Genomic DNA, 11,374 nt, shown 5'->3' on the forward strand with positions numbered 1-11,374 from the left:
CAAATTACCCTCTTTTTTTCTGAGAAGCAGTATAATGGAATGATAGAGCTGGAGCTCTGAAGCCAGACATCCTGGATTCATATCCTGGCTCTTCCACGTGCTTGCTGTGGAACCACGGGCAAGTTCTTAACTCCTGTGCTTAATTCGGGTTTCCTCACGTTCACTCAGAATCACTCAGAAAGGGGTAAATCGCTCAGAAAGCGGAATCTGCAGTATGCATACTACCAGTTAAGTGCTCAAAAGATGCCAAGTGATTGGGTTACCTGACCCTCACAGAAAAAGGCATTTCAAATTGCTGCCTACTTGGAAGATTTCGGTGTACTGTAGCACAAGATGCATCATTGCAGTCACTAGAGCTTTGGAAGAAGTAAAGGGAAAGTGAGACTGCCTGCCTGGAGAAGGATCTGACCATGCCGCTTTTGAGGTAGCGAACATACCCGCTCTATCTTTCAAGGAAAGCTTGCTGTGGAACGTTCAGCCTTCCATTCGAATCAAATCAGACTTCAATGCTGAGGCTGGTAGAACACGTTTAGATTTTCGGTAGCTCGTACAAACTGATAAAAACCTTCCAATAATGCCATTTCCATTCCTCGGCCTAGCTAGACAGAGAATACCGTGAAACGTGTCATTTGTGAGAAGCAAATGACGGCGGTTAGGAACAAAGGAAGCAGATGCCTGGTTACCCCTGGCTCTGCTGCTTACCAGGTGTGTGACCTTAACAGGCAAGTTACTTTTCACTTCTCTACCTCAGTGTCCTTATCTGTGAAGCCTGGATAATTGTTTTCTTAGGGTTGTTTAGAAGATTCAATGAGTCAATTCGTGTAAAGCTCTTAGAAGAAGGCCCAACAGAATAAGCACCACAAGAGGTTATGGTTATTATTAAAATCTATTCGTGTAAAATATTTCCTTGGTATTAATGCCATTACTGTATAAAAATACATCTTGATCCCACCCAGAAAAAAAAAAAGAAAAAGAAAAAAATCCTAAAATCTGAGATTTCCATGTTTTAGTTATTTGTATTGGTACCAGACATGAGGTAGGAAGTACAAATGCAAAGGAGGAAGTACAAGGTTCGCATCTTCGTGCAATTAACCTGTTGCCTGAAGACTGGACCTTAGGCCAGAAAAGAAACTCACAAGGCTGATGACCCGGTAGGATGTTAGAGTGGTGTCACACATCGACAGAGACTGGACGAAACATTTTCACTGAACACCCCGTTTCCATCTTCCGTGTGTGAGATTTCTCAACTTCCAAACATTGAGTTTCTTCCCAAGTAATTTTTAAAAAACCAAAGGCATTAATAATGCTGATAATGCCAGTAGCCTTACCAAAAGGAAGCACAAACTTTATCAAGACAGCCATCACCTCAATAATTGTATGCCAGTTTCTCACAAACTGATAGCAAGCAAGCATAGTTGGCTTAGTTTACAAGGTTGAACTGGTGTTTTAGTTTGAAGAATTTTAAAGCAAGCCAGGTAACTGTATAAAATTTAAATTTTATGACCATGTTTGGACCTTTTTACATTAAGCACAATGGAAATTTTCATATTTATTTTCTTCCCCAAAGGAACAATTTCTGAATCATCACTATGTTGCACAGTAGAATAAAAATAGGAGTTCAGGTACTTATTCAAGTTTCTAAAGAATGTGAATAACAGACACGATTTTACTTCCAAAAGCTGAAGTCATCAACATGATTCTGTAGTACTGTATCTCAGGCTTCATTTAAAAAGTCATTATTATTCCGATAAAGAGAGCCCCCTGGTCACACTTTTTAGAAAGCCTCTGCCCCACCACAACTTCCTGAGATCTGTGAAGAAACTGCAGTCTTGTGATCAGGTTCCATATAGCACTGGCAGTTTTGTATTGTAAGGAAAAATGGTGACCGATTTGATTTTACTTGATTTTACGTGTCAATCAGTTGTAGTCTGCTGATCTGATTAGAAGCCTTGACAAATGCCTGGTGGCGATTGCAAATAACTGCCAAGCATATGGGGATAATACAATAGCCCACCGTTTTGGGGTCAGCTCTTGTACAAGAATAGAGGAACAAAAACATCTGTAAATAAGGGATCAGAAAAATAATTGTCCAAAACCAAAACGGCAGGGAGAGTAACCGAGCTTTCAAGGAGTGTGTCCATGTGGTTCCTTCAAGGGGCTCTTCCGGGTGCTGCTGAATGTGTTCCAAGGCCAGCCTGTTGTAAGTCTCATTGATTTCAAAAACATAGTAAAATGCTGCTGCACTTGCTAACAAATACAATCCCACTCCAATCCATCCCATCCTCTGACGGAAGTTCATCATTCTCCATGCTCTGTGCCTTCAAATTTAAAAAAAAATTACAAATTAGGGTCTAGTAACGCGGTCATGGCAACTATTCCATTAATGCATTTAAAGTTCAAAATCAGGGGTGCCTGGGTGGCTCCGTCGGTTAAGCGGCCGACTTCGGCTCAGGTCATGATCTCACGGTCCGTGAGTTCGAGCCCCGTGAGTTCGAGCCCCGCGTCGGGCTCTGTGCTGACAGCTCAGAGCCTGGAGCCTGTTTCAGATTCTGTGTCTCCCTCTCTCTGACCCTCCCCCGTTCATGCTCTGTCTCTCTCTGTCTCAAAAATAAATAAACGTTAAAAAATTTAAAATAAATAAATAAATAAATGCATTTAAAAAAAATAAAGTTCAAAATCATTAGATTTACATTTTCTAAGAAAAGTAAACAATTCACAACTTCTTTTATGTAATAATTACGAAGAAGTAAGGTTTCACTGCATATTGAGAGTGCTTTTTATGTGACTCCCACAGAAAAAAATCAAATCACTATATTCCGGCTGAAATGGGTCCAGCACAACTTCCCTTGAGAAAGTGGAATTAAACTGGTTTCCTACGGAACACTTCACTTTTACAGTTCAAATACTTTCTGGCTTACACAGCACTGTTTCAGTAATGTTTTACGTGAACATTCGATTCTCCAAGTCAAACCAATGTCGGAGCCCCCAAGTTAAGACAGTAACTCTTAAACACTTACAATGGTCCCGAAAATCTTCCTGTTCCCACGGCAAGCGTTAAAGAGTCACTCAGTTCTGAATAATCGGGTGGTTTTGGCATTTCAGAGAAAGCCACCATAAGAGAAATCCCCGGGGTCACCGGCTGGGAGAAATGGGAGCGCGGCCAGCCCGGAGCACAAGCTAATTGTGATTAAGCACAGCGTGACTGCTGCCAGTCACGCGGCGGCCGGGCCGCTGTGGCTGCGGCCGGAGCCCCAGCCCGTGTCACCCGGCCGGGCCGGGAGGCTCCCCAGCCCCCCGGGCCTCCCCGGCAGCCGGCCCCGCCCCCCGCTGCGGTGCAGCGCCGGCGGCCGCGACCAAGGGCTGCGCGGGCGGCGCCGGGCCCGGGCCTCTCCGCCTCGCCGCGCCGGGAACCCAGTGCCGGACAGCGGCCACCGGCCGAGCCTGCAGGAACGAGCAGCTCCCGGATCTCACCTTCCTGTCCCGTTTGGCCCGCCCGCCCGCCGTCCCGGATGCTACCACAGTCGGGACTTCCGGCTCGGGCCGGAAGGGCGCGCGCTCCTCCCCGTCGTGACGCCGCGCCGCCTCCCCGCGCGCCGGGTACTGCTCCCACTTGCCCCGGTGGGGCCCGGGACCGGGGACCGGAGCTGCGATCCCGGGGGTCGGGGCGCATCCCTTTCCGGGGGCGGCCGTCTGGGCCGGGCGACTCCGGACCTCCTCGGCCCGGTCCCCGGTGGCTCGCCGCGGACAGCAGCGCGGCTACGGGACGGACCGCTGTACCCCGGTCGCGCCTGGCGGAGGATAGCGGCGAGGGGCGCCCGCGGCCGCAGAGAGGGTGAGACGGCCGCCTGTTGCAGTGGAACCGGTGCGGGGCCTCTCGGGGCCGGGGCCACTGACACCTGCAGCTAACCTGACTGCTTTGTCCTCGTAGGCCGCCGGTCGGGACGTTGACCCCCAGGCACTTACCTGGGGTACCGCAGAGAAACGCCGTGAATTGCGGGGGCATCAGTACCCCGGCCAAATTAGAATTTAAATCCGTTGTTTTGAGCACCATGACGCTGAGACTTTTAGAAGACTGGTGCAGGGGGATGGATGTGAACCCTCGGAAAGCGCTGTTGATTGCCGGCATCCCCCCGACCTGCACTGTGGCGGAAATCGAGGAGGCTCTGCGGGCTGGTTTAGCGCCCTTGGGCGAGTACTCACTGCTGGGGAGGATGTTCCGGCGGGTGGAGAACTGGAATGTAGCCTTAGTAGGGCTAACCGAGGAGACTAGTCATGCTCTGGTCCCTAAGGAGATCCCTGGAAAAGGGGGTGTCTGGAGAGTGATCTTTAAGCCTCCGGACCCGGATAATGAATTTTTAAGCAGGTTAAACGAATTCTTAGAGGGAGAGGGTACAACACTGGGTGAGTTGACCAGAGCTCTTGGATATGGAAACGACCGTTCCGACCTAGACCAGGACAGGATCCCAGAAATACAGGCCCCTATGTTGGCACAGGCCTTAGATGAGGCTCTTCAGCCTGCCCTGCAATACCTGAAATACAAAAAGCTGAGAGTGTTCTCAGGCAGCGATCCTCCAGAACCAGGAGAAGAAGAATTTGAATCTTGGCTGTTTCATACCACTCAGATGATGAAGACATGGCAGGTGTCAGATGCAGAGAAAAGAAGGCGATTGCTAGAGAGCCTTAGAGGCCCAGCATTTGATGTTATTCGAGTCCTTAAGATAAACAATCCTTCCATTACAGTCGCTGAATGCCTGCGGGCCCTTGAGCAGGTTTTTGGGGTTATCGACAATCCTAGGGAATTGCAGGTCAGATATCTGACCACTTATCAGAAGGATGAAGAAAAACTGTCTGCTTACGTGTTAAGGTTGGAGCCTTTATTACAGAAGCTGGTAGAGAGAGGAGCAATCGAGAAAGATGTTGTGAATCAGGCCCGCCTAGACCAAATCTTTGCCGGAGCAATCCACAGAACGCTTCGCAGGAAGCTTCCCGTGCCAAAGGAAGGCCCCGCCCCTGGCTTTTTGGAATTACTGGCACTGATAAAGGATGAAGAGGCAGCTGAGGAGGAGGAGGCCCTTCTCCAGGCAGGGTTAAAAAGGCATTTCTCCTGAATCTTAGGAAACCAGGAAGAGACAGCCGGCCTCAAGCATGAAGCATGAAGGTAGAACAGTCATTGGACTCCGTGATGGACGTTAATCAATCCCTTCCTCACGCTGCCAAGTAACTCATTGTGTTCTTCTCGGTCTAAATCCTTTGTCATTTCTGTGCCTCGTTAATGTTTCCTAAGTGTGTCATAGACTAGGAAGGATGTAGTTCTGCACTAGTATTTATGTATTTAAATTTACCCCTGTGAATTTGCCATATAAAATTGTACAGAGGGTCTGGCACCACATACGTATGGTGCTCCGAGAGGACAGGCAAGGCTCAGTTGCATGTCAGCTTCTGTGGTAACAGGTGCAAAGATAGCATGTCGGATGTGATTATTATAGATTTTAGATGTGTGTTGTCTATATTTATTATGGAGATATGAGCAGTGGTTAAGATGCTAAGGTATTTTCTGTTTGAATCACAATTTTACTGATTCTGTGCAATCAGAACAAGAGGCAGAATCAAATGCTGAGGTTGATAAGTTTGTCAACTGTTCCCTCGTACCCCAGATTTCTGATATGTGTCGTCAGAACGTCCGTGCTGAATGCCATTTTAATAGGTGTTATAAGATGACCTATGTGAACTTCTAAAATAAAGGAATGCTGATAAAATGACCTTTTTAAAAAAAATCTGTTTTATTTATATCAAGATTCCAAGAGAGATTTCATCTGAACATACGGTTCCAGTGGCGCCTGGGTGGCTCCATCCGATAAGCATCCATCTTCGGCTCCGGTGATGATCTCACAGCTCTCCTGAGTTCAAGCCCTGCTTCAGGCTCTGTGCTGACAGCTCGGAGCCTGGAGCCTGCTTCAGATTCTGTGTCTCCTCTCTCTGCCCATCCCCCGCTTGTGCTCTGTCTGTCTCTGTCTCTGAATGAATGAATGAATGAATGAATGTATCTTGGGCGCCTGGGTGGCTCAGTAGATTGAGTGTCCAACTTCAGCTTAGGTCATGTTCTCACAGTTCGTGAGTTTGGGCCCCACCGTGGGCTCTGTGCTGACAGCTCAGAGCCTGGAGCTTGCTTCGAATTCTGTCTCCCTCTCTCTCTCTGCCCCTCTCCTGCTTGTGCTCTGTCTCTCTTTCTCTCTTAAAAATAAACAAACATTAAAAAAAAAAAAAGAAGTAGGAGATACACGGGATGCCTGGGTGGCTCAGTCGGTTAAGCGTCTGACTTCGACTCAGGTGAGTTCAAGCCCCGCATCAGGCTCTGTGCTGACAGCTCGGAGCCTGGAGCCTGCTTCAGATTCTGTGTCTCCTCTCTCTGCCCATCCCCCGCTTGTGCTCTGTCTCTCTCTGTCTCTAAATGAATGAATGAATGAATGTATCTTGGGCGCCTGGGTGGCTCAGTAGATTGAGTGTCCAACTTCAGCTTAGGTCATGTTCTCACAGTTCATGAGTTTGGGCCCCACCGTGGGCTCTGTGCTGACAGCTCAGAGCCTGGAGCCTGCTTCAGATTCCGTGTCTCCCTCTCTCTCTCTGCCCCTCCCCCACTCGTGCTCTGTCTCTGTCTCTCTCTCTCTCTCTCAAAAATAAATAAACAAAAAAAGGGTTCCAAAAGCATAAATCTGAAAAACACCAGGGTTAACACGATCTTACTCCCTTGGATATTTTCCTCTTAGTGCCGAGGGGTAGGCAGTAGTTTTCTAAGTGAGATTGCCAGGGGACTTTGTATTGATGCACAATGGAATGAACAAGATCATACACAAGTTAGTGCATCAGTGGAAACCAATGCATCCGTATGTCGAATTTGGGGAGTGAAAGGAAAGAGATGAAGGTTGTGTGCTTGTCCATGACAGACGGGATGAAATTAAAGCTTTCCCATATGCTTTCTCATGTAATCTTAAAAATCCTGCAATATAGGAAAACTCAGCTTCTCGCTTGTAGAAATGGGCACAGAAAGGTTAAAAAATGCTTGCCCAAAGCGAAACAACTAGTAAGTGGTGGGGCCAGAATTCTATCCTCTGCCCTACCGCACGGCCCATATTCTTTGTGTTGCCAGAAAGAGAAGCAATCATAAGGGTGTCTGCACCCAACAGCCTCACAAGGGAAACACGGCAGATGTTAACCACATTTCATAAATGTCTTCTATGCATTAGTGTAGAGTACGTTCCGAATCATTACTGCAAATGAGACATTATTAGAAGTAGGGAGTATGAGAACCTGTAAGTCCTAGGGGCAGCCAGGTGGGTGGGCATGGGTTAGTGATTTGGTTCCTAAAAAAACAAACAAAAAAATCACAGCATGAAGAAAGTTTGGCAAGTAGGAGAAAAGTCTTCCTCTTTAAGGGGTAGCTGGGTGGCTCAGTCAGTTGAGTGTCTGACTCTGATCTCTGCTCAGGTCTGGATCTCAGGGTCGTGAGTTCTAGCTCTATGCTGAGTGTGGAGCCTACTTTAAAGAAAAAAAAAGTCTTCCTCTTTAGTAAAAATAGCCCAAGAATTTTGGGATTTACATCATTGGTTTAGATTCAAGGGCGTAGTAAAATGTTTGTGTTAATATCATCATGGGACACCTGGGTGGCTGTTGATTTCGGCTCAGGTCATGATCGCACAGTTGGTGAGATCAAGCCCTGCGTCAGGCTCCGAGCTGACAACGTGGAGCCTACTTGGGATTCTCTCTTTCCCTCTCTCTTCCCCTCCCTCATTTGCATGTTTGTGCATCCTCTCTCTCAAAATAAATAAATAAACATAAAAAAAAAAGACTCAGTGTCCTGGTTTCACTCTTTATCAAGTCCTCCCACCATGGGAAGCTAAATACAGATCAAACCATCACATTATACACCATATATATATATATATATATAATTTTTACTTGTCAATTAAGGTGAGAAACAAGAAGCTAAATGCCAGATGGCATAGACTAGATAAATTCAAAGGTACAATTCTGATCTTGTTTGTAAGGTGCTTTGTTACCTTAGTCCTGGGGAGTGGCACCTGCAATTTGCTGATAAACAGACACTGTGCTCACACACAGGTGTTAGTTAGTATTCACTGTACCCCTCCTGTATATAAGGCACTGAGCTGGGGTGGTTGGACTATATAGTTAAATTTAGGTTATAATGCCTGCCATGGAGGTCTACCCAGGGTTAATAATAACAGCTGACATCAAACACTTGCCGTGGGCACCGCCGCACACATTTAGTCCAACAATACTGAGAGGCAAGGCTGTTTGCTTTCCCCATTTTACAGATGAAACCGAGGCACAGAGAGGTTAGGTAACTTGCCCAGGTTTTCCCAGCTAATAAGTGGCAGAGTCAGGCTTTACACTCAGGCCATCTATTTCCAGAGTCCTGGTCTATGATGCCTGGTTAAAATCTCACAGAAATCTGTAGAAGAGACCTTCATTTCCCTGTTTTATAAATGAGAGGCTTCAGGCTCAGATTCAGTGCCAGGAGCAAGGGCACATAGTCTGACTCCAGAGAACTTTTCTTAAGGTATTCTGACTTCTGCATCTGGTAAACACTACATAATTATCAAAAATGGCAGGTATGTTTATGAAATCATGTGAAGTGGTAAAAATATATGCTTTAAAAGCTGTTTCTGGGCCCCTGGGTGGTTCAGTCAGTTGAGCATCTAACTCGGTTTCAGCTCAGGTCATGATCTCACAGTTTCATGAGTTAAAGCCCCGCATCTGGCTCTACACTGGAAGCACAGAGACTGCTTGGGATTCTCTCCCTCTCCCTCTCTCTCTGCCCCTCCCCTGCTCATGCTGTATCTGTCCCTCAAAGTAAATAAACTTTTTAAAAAAGTTTTTTAAAGCTAGGTTTCAAAAACGTGAACAACAACAACAAAAAAAGCTAACTAGTTGTATTGGGATGATGGAATTGTAAAGGTAATTTCATTTTCTTTTGCTTCCTAAAAATGTTTTTTCTTAATGTTTATTTACTTATTTTTGAGAGAGAGAGCACAAATAGGGGAAGGACAGAAAGAGAGAGGGAGACACAGGATCTGAAGCAGATTCCAGCCTCTGAGCTGTCAGCATGGAGCCCAATGCAGGGCTTGAACTCATGACCTGAGCCAAAGTGGGATGCTCAACCGACTGAGCCACCCAGGGACCCCGAAAAGTGTTCTTTTAAAGTAAGTTCTACGCCCAATGTGAGGCTTCAACTCATGACCCCAATATCGAGAGTCAACGGAGCTAGCCAGGTTCCCCTAAAAGTGTTTTTTAAATGAAAAATAAATATGCAAAGGAAGTGCTCAAAAAACAAAAGGAAGGCAGAATGTCAGAAGGACAACAGGAACCAGCCTGAAAGAGCTCCCACTGGTGAAAGCTACAATTTGAACAAAACGAATAGCACAGCATTGGGTTATTACCCAAACTATAAAAGAAATATCCACAAGTTCATGCTGATATAAATACATGACTGAATAAGTACATGCGGGAGAAGAGTCAAATTTCCCTTCATTCAATTTCAAATCATTTATGTGGATACTCCCCCTTCAGGAGGTGGAGTTTATTCCCTTCTCTCCCTTAAGTGTGGCCTGAATTTAGGAATGGGGTATGGAAAGGGAGAAATAGTAACTTTTCAGTGGAGAAAACTGGCAAGTACTAGTTAACATCTAATTAACTAATTAGCTAACAGCTAATTAACATCAAGGTTAACATCAGAGAATGCACAATTTGGTCTAATGAGAAAAATACCAACAAACTAAAATTGAAGGGTATTCTACACTCTTCAAAACTGTCAAGATCATGAAAAACAAAGAGAAATTGTCACAGACCAGAGGAGACTAAGGAACCTTGGTAGCTAAATGGAATATGATATACTGGAAGGGCTTTTGGAACAGATAAAAAGGACTTTAGTGGAAAAGTAAAATCTGAAATAATCTGGAGTTTAGTTAATAGTAATATATCAATGTCGGTTTCTTGGAGGTGACAAATGTACCATGGTAAGATAAGGTGTTAGCGATAAGGGAAAACTAGGTGTGTATGTGTATAGGAACTCTCCGTACTATCTTTGTAAGTTTTCTGTAAATCTAAACTATTCTAAAATAAAATGTTCATCGAGGGGTGCCCAGCTGGCTCAGAGCACGCGACTCTTGATCTCTAGGTTGTGAGTTCGAGCTCCATGATGGGTGTAGAAATTATGTAAATAACATGCGACTCTTGATCTCTAGGTCGTGAGTTCAAGCTCCATGATGGGTGTAGAGATTATGTAAATAAGTGAACAAACAAAAATAAATAAAATATTCACTGAAATACATACACAGATACTTGCATACATACATGCACAAGTAAATAACAAACGACCTGGCATGCCAACCAGTGAAATAAATCACTAAGGAGTGAATAACTGGAGTGCCCACCCTGCCTAAAGATGGTTATTCATCTAAACACCACCAGGTGGCAGCAAGTACTAAGAGTAGTGTGCGTCCAGGCCAAGCAGAAAGGGATTATGTCTTATGTAAGTGGTGTCATACTTGCCCCCGTCAAAGAATGGAAAATTTCTCAAGCCCTTATGTGGAAAAATATTTAAATGCTCAGTCTGGCCCAGTGACTTCCTCTCTAGTCCCTGACACTTCTAGAATCTTCTAATTAGCTTGTCAGAGAGGCCTGGCCTAAGCAAATGGACTAATCTATGTAAGTGAGAACATCCTTAATGATTGCATTTCACTTCCAGCCAGAACATTTCATAAAATTGGAAACTAGATGGTTTTAGAATTCAACTTCAGAAATTCTCTTATTTTAAGGAGTATGACATGTAGGTCTAAGGTACTCTTTAGCTGTGGTGCGTTTCCCAATTACTATCCTGCTTATGCTACCAACAAGCCTAACTCTGCTTTTAGAGATGTTAATTTTCTTACGTACACATGGATTACCACATAAACTGGACCGATATATTAAATAATTCAGTGTCCAGTAGGGTTGTAAGGCTCTCAGTCATCATTCTGAGAGTGGGTCAGAAGGCGGGGTTCTAAGCAGCATCTGGCTGGCTCAGTAGGTGGGGCGTGCGACTCTTGATCTCAGGGTTGTGAGTTTGAGTCTCACGTTGGATATAAAGATTACTTAAGGGGCGCCTGGGTGGCGCAGTCGGTTAAGCGTCCGACTTCAGCCAGGTCACGATCTCGCGGTCTGTGAGTTCGAGCCCCGCATCAGGCTCTGGGCTGATGGCTCAGAGCCTGGAGCCTGTTTCCGATTCTGTGTCTCCCTCTCTCTCTGCTCCTCCCCCGTTCATGCTCTGTCTCTCTCTGTCCCAAAAATAAATAAACGTTGAAAAAAAAAAAGATTACTT

The 11,374-nt window shown here is 45.5% G+C and overlaps 2 protein-coding genes across 4 annotated transcripts; one reads left to right on the forward strand and one right to left on the reverse strand.

The window, feature by feature from the left end:
• Nucleotides 1-996: 996 nt before the first annotated feature.
• On the reverse strand, nucleotides 997-3,592 carry LYSET (lysosomal enzyme trafficking factor). Of its 2 annotated transcripts, none has more exons than XM_086708947.1 (2): nucleotides 3,472-3,592; nucleotides 997-2,318 (listed from the first exon to the last, which is right to left on the reverse strand). In XM_086708947.1, exon 2 carries the CDS (start codon nucleotides 2,300-2,302, stop codon nucleotides 1,907-1,909), a length of 396 nt encoding a protein of 131 aa, XP_086565073.1. In that variant the 5' UTR covers nucleotides 2,303-2,318; nucleotides 3,472-3,592; the 3' UTR covers nucleotides 997-1,906. The 2 variants fall into 2 exon arrangements, with proteins under 2 accessions (XP_086565073.1, XP_025775581.1); XM_025919796.2 differs by lacking the exon at nucleotides 3,472-3,592 and adding an exon at nucleotides 3,018-3,465.
• Nucleotides 3,458-6,446, forward strand: MOAP1 (modulator of apoptosis 1). Of its 2 annotated transcripts, XR_015252064.1 has the most exons (3): nucleotides 3,458-3,832; nucleotides 3,929-5,217; nucleotides 5,795-6,446. XR_015252064.1 is itself a non-coding variant. In XM_086708945.1 (2 exons), the coding sequence occupies exons 1-2, from the start codon at nucleotides 3,510-3,512 to the stop codon at nucleotides 5,106-5,108; spliced, it is 1,503 nt and encodes a 500-aa protein (XP_086565071.1). In that variant the 5' UTR covers nucleotides 3,458-3,509; the 3' UTR covers nucleotides 5,109-5,759. The 2 variants fall into 2 exon arrangements, 1 of the variants encoding a protein (XP_086565071.1); XM_086708945.1 differs by lacking the exon at nucleotides 5,795-6,446 and having other exon boundaries at nucleotides 3,929-5,759.
• The last annotated feature ends 4,928 nt before the right edge of the window (nucleotides 6,447-11,374 follow it).

Source organism: Puma concolor, chromosome B3 (genome assembly GCF_028749965.1).
Source record: "Puma concolor isolate L17-30 chromosome B3, mPumCon1.1.hap2, whole genome shotgun sequence".
Taxonomy (NCBI): Eukaryota; Metazoa; Chordata; class Mammalia; order Carnivora; family Felidae; genus Puma; species Puma concolor.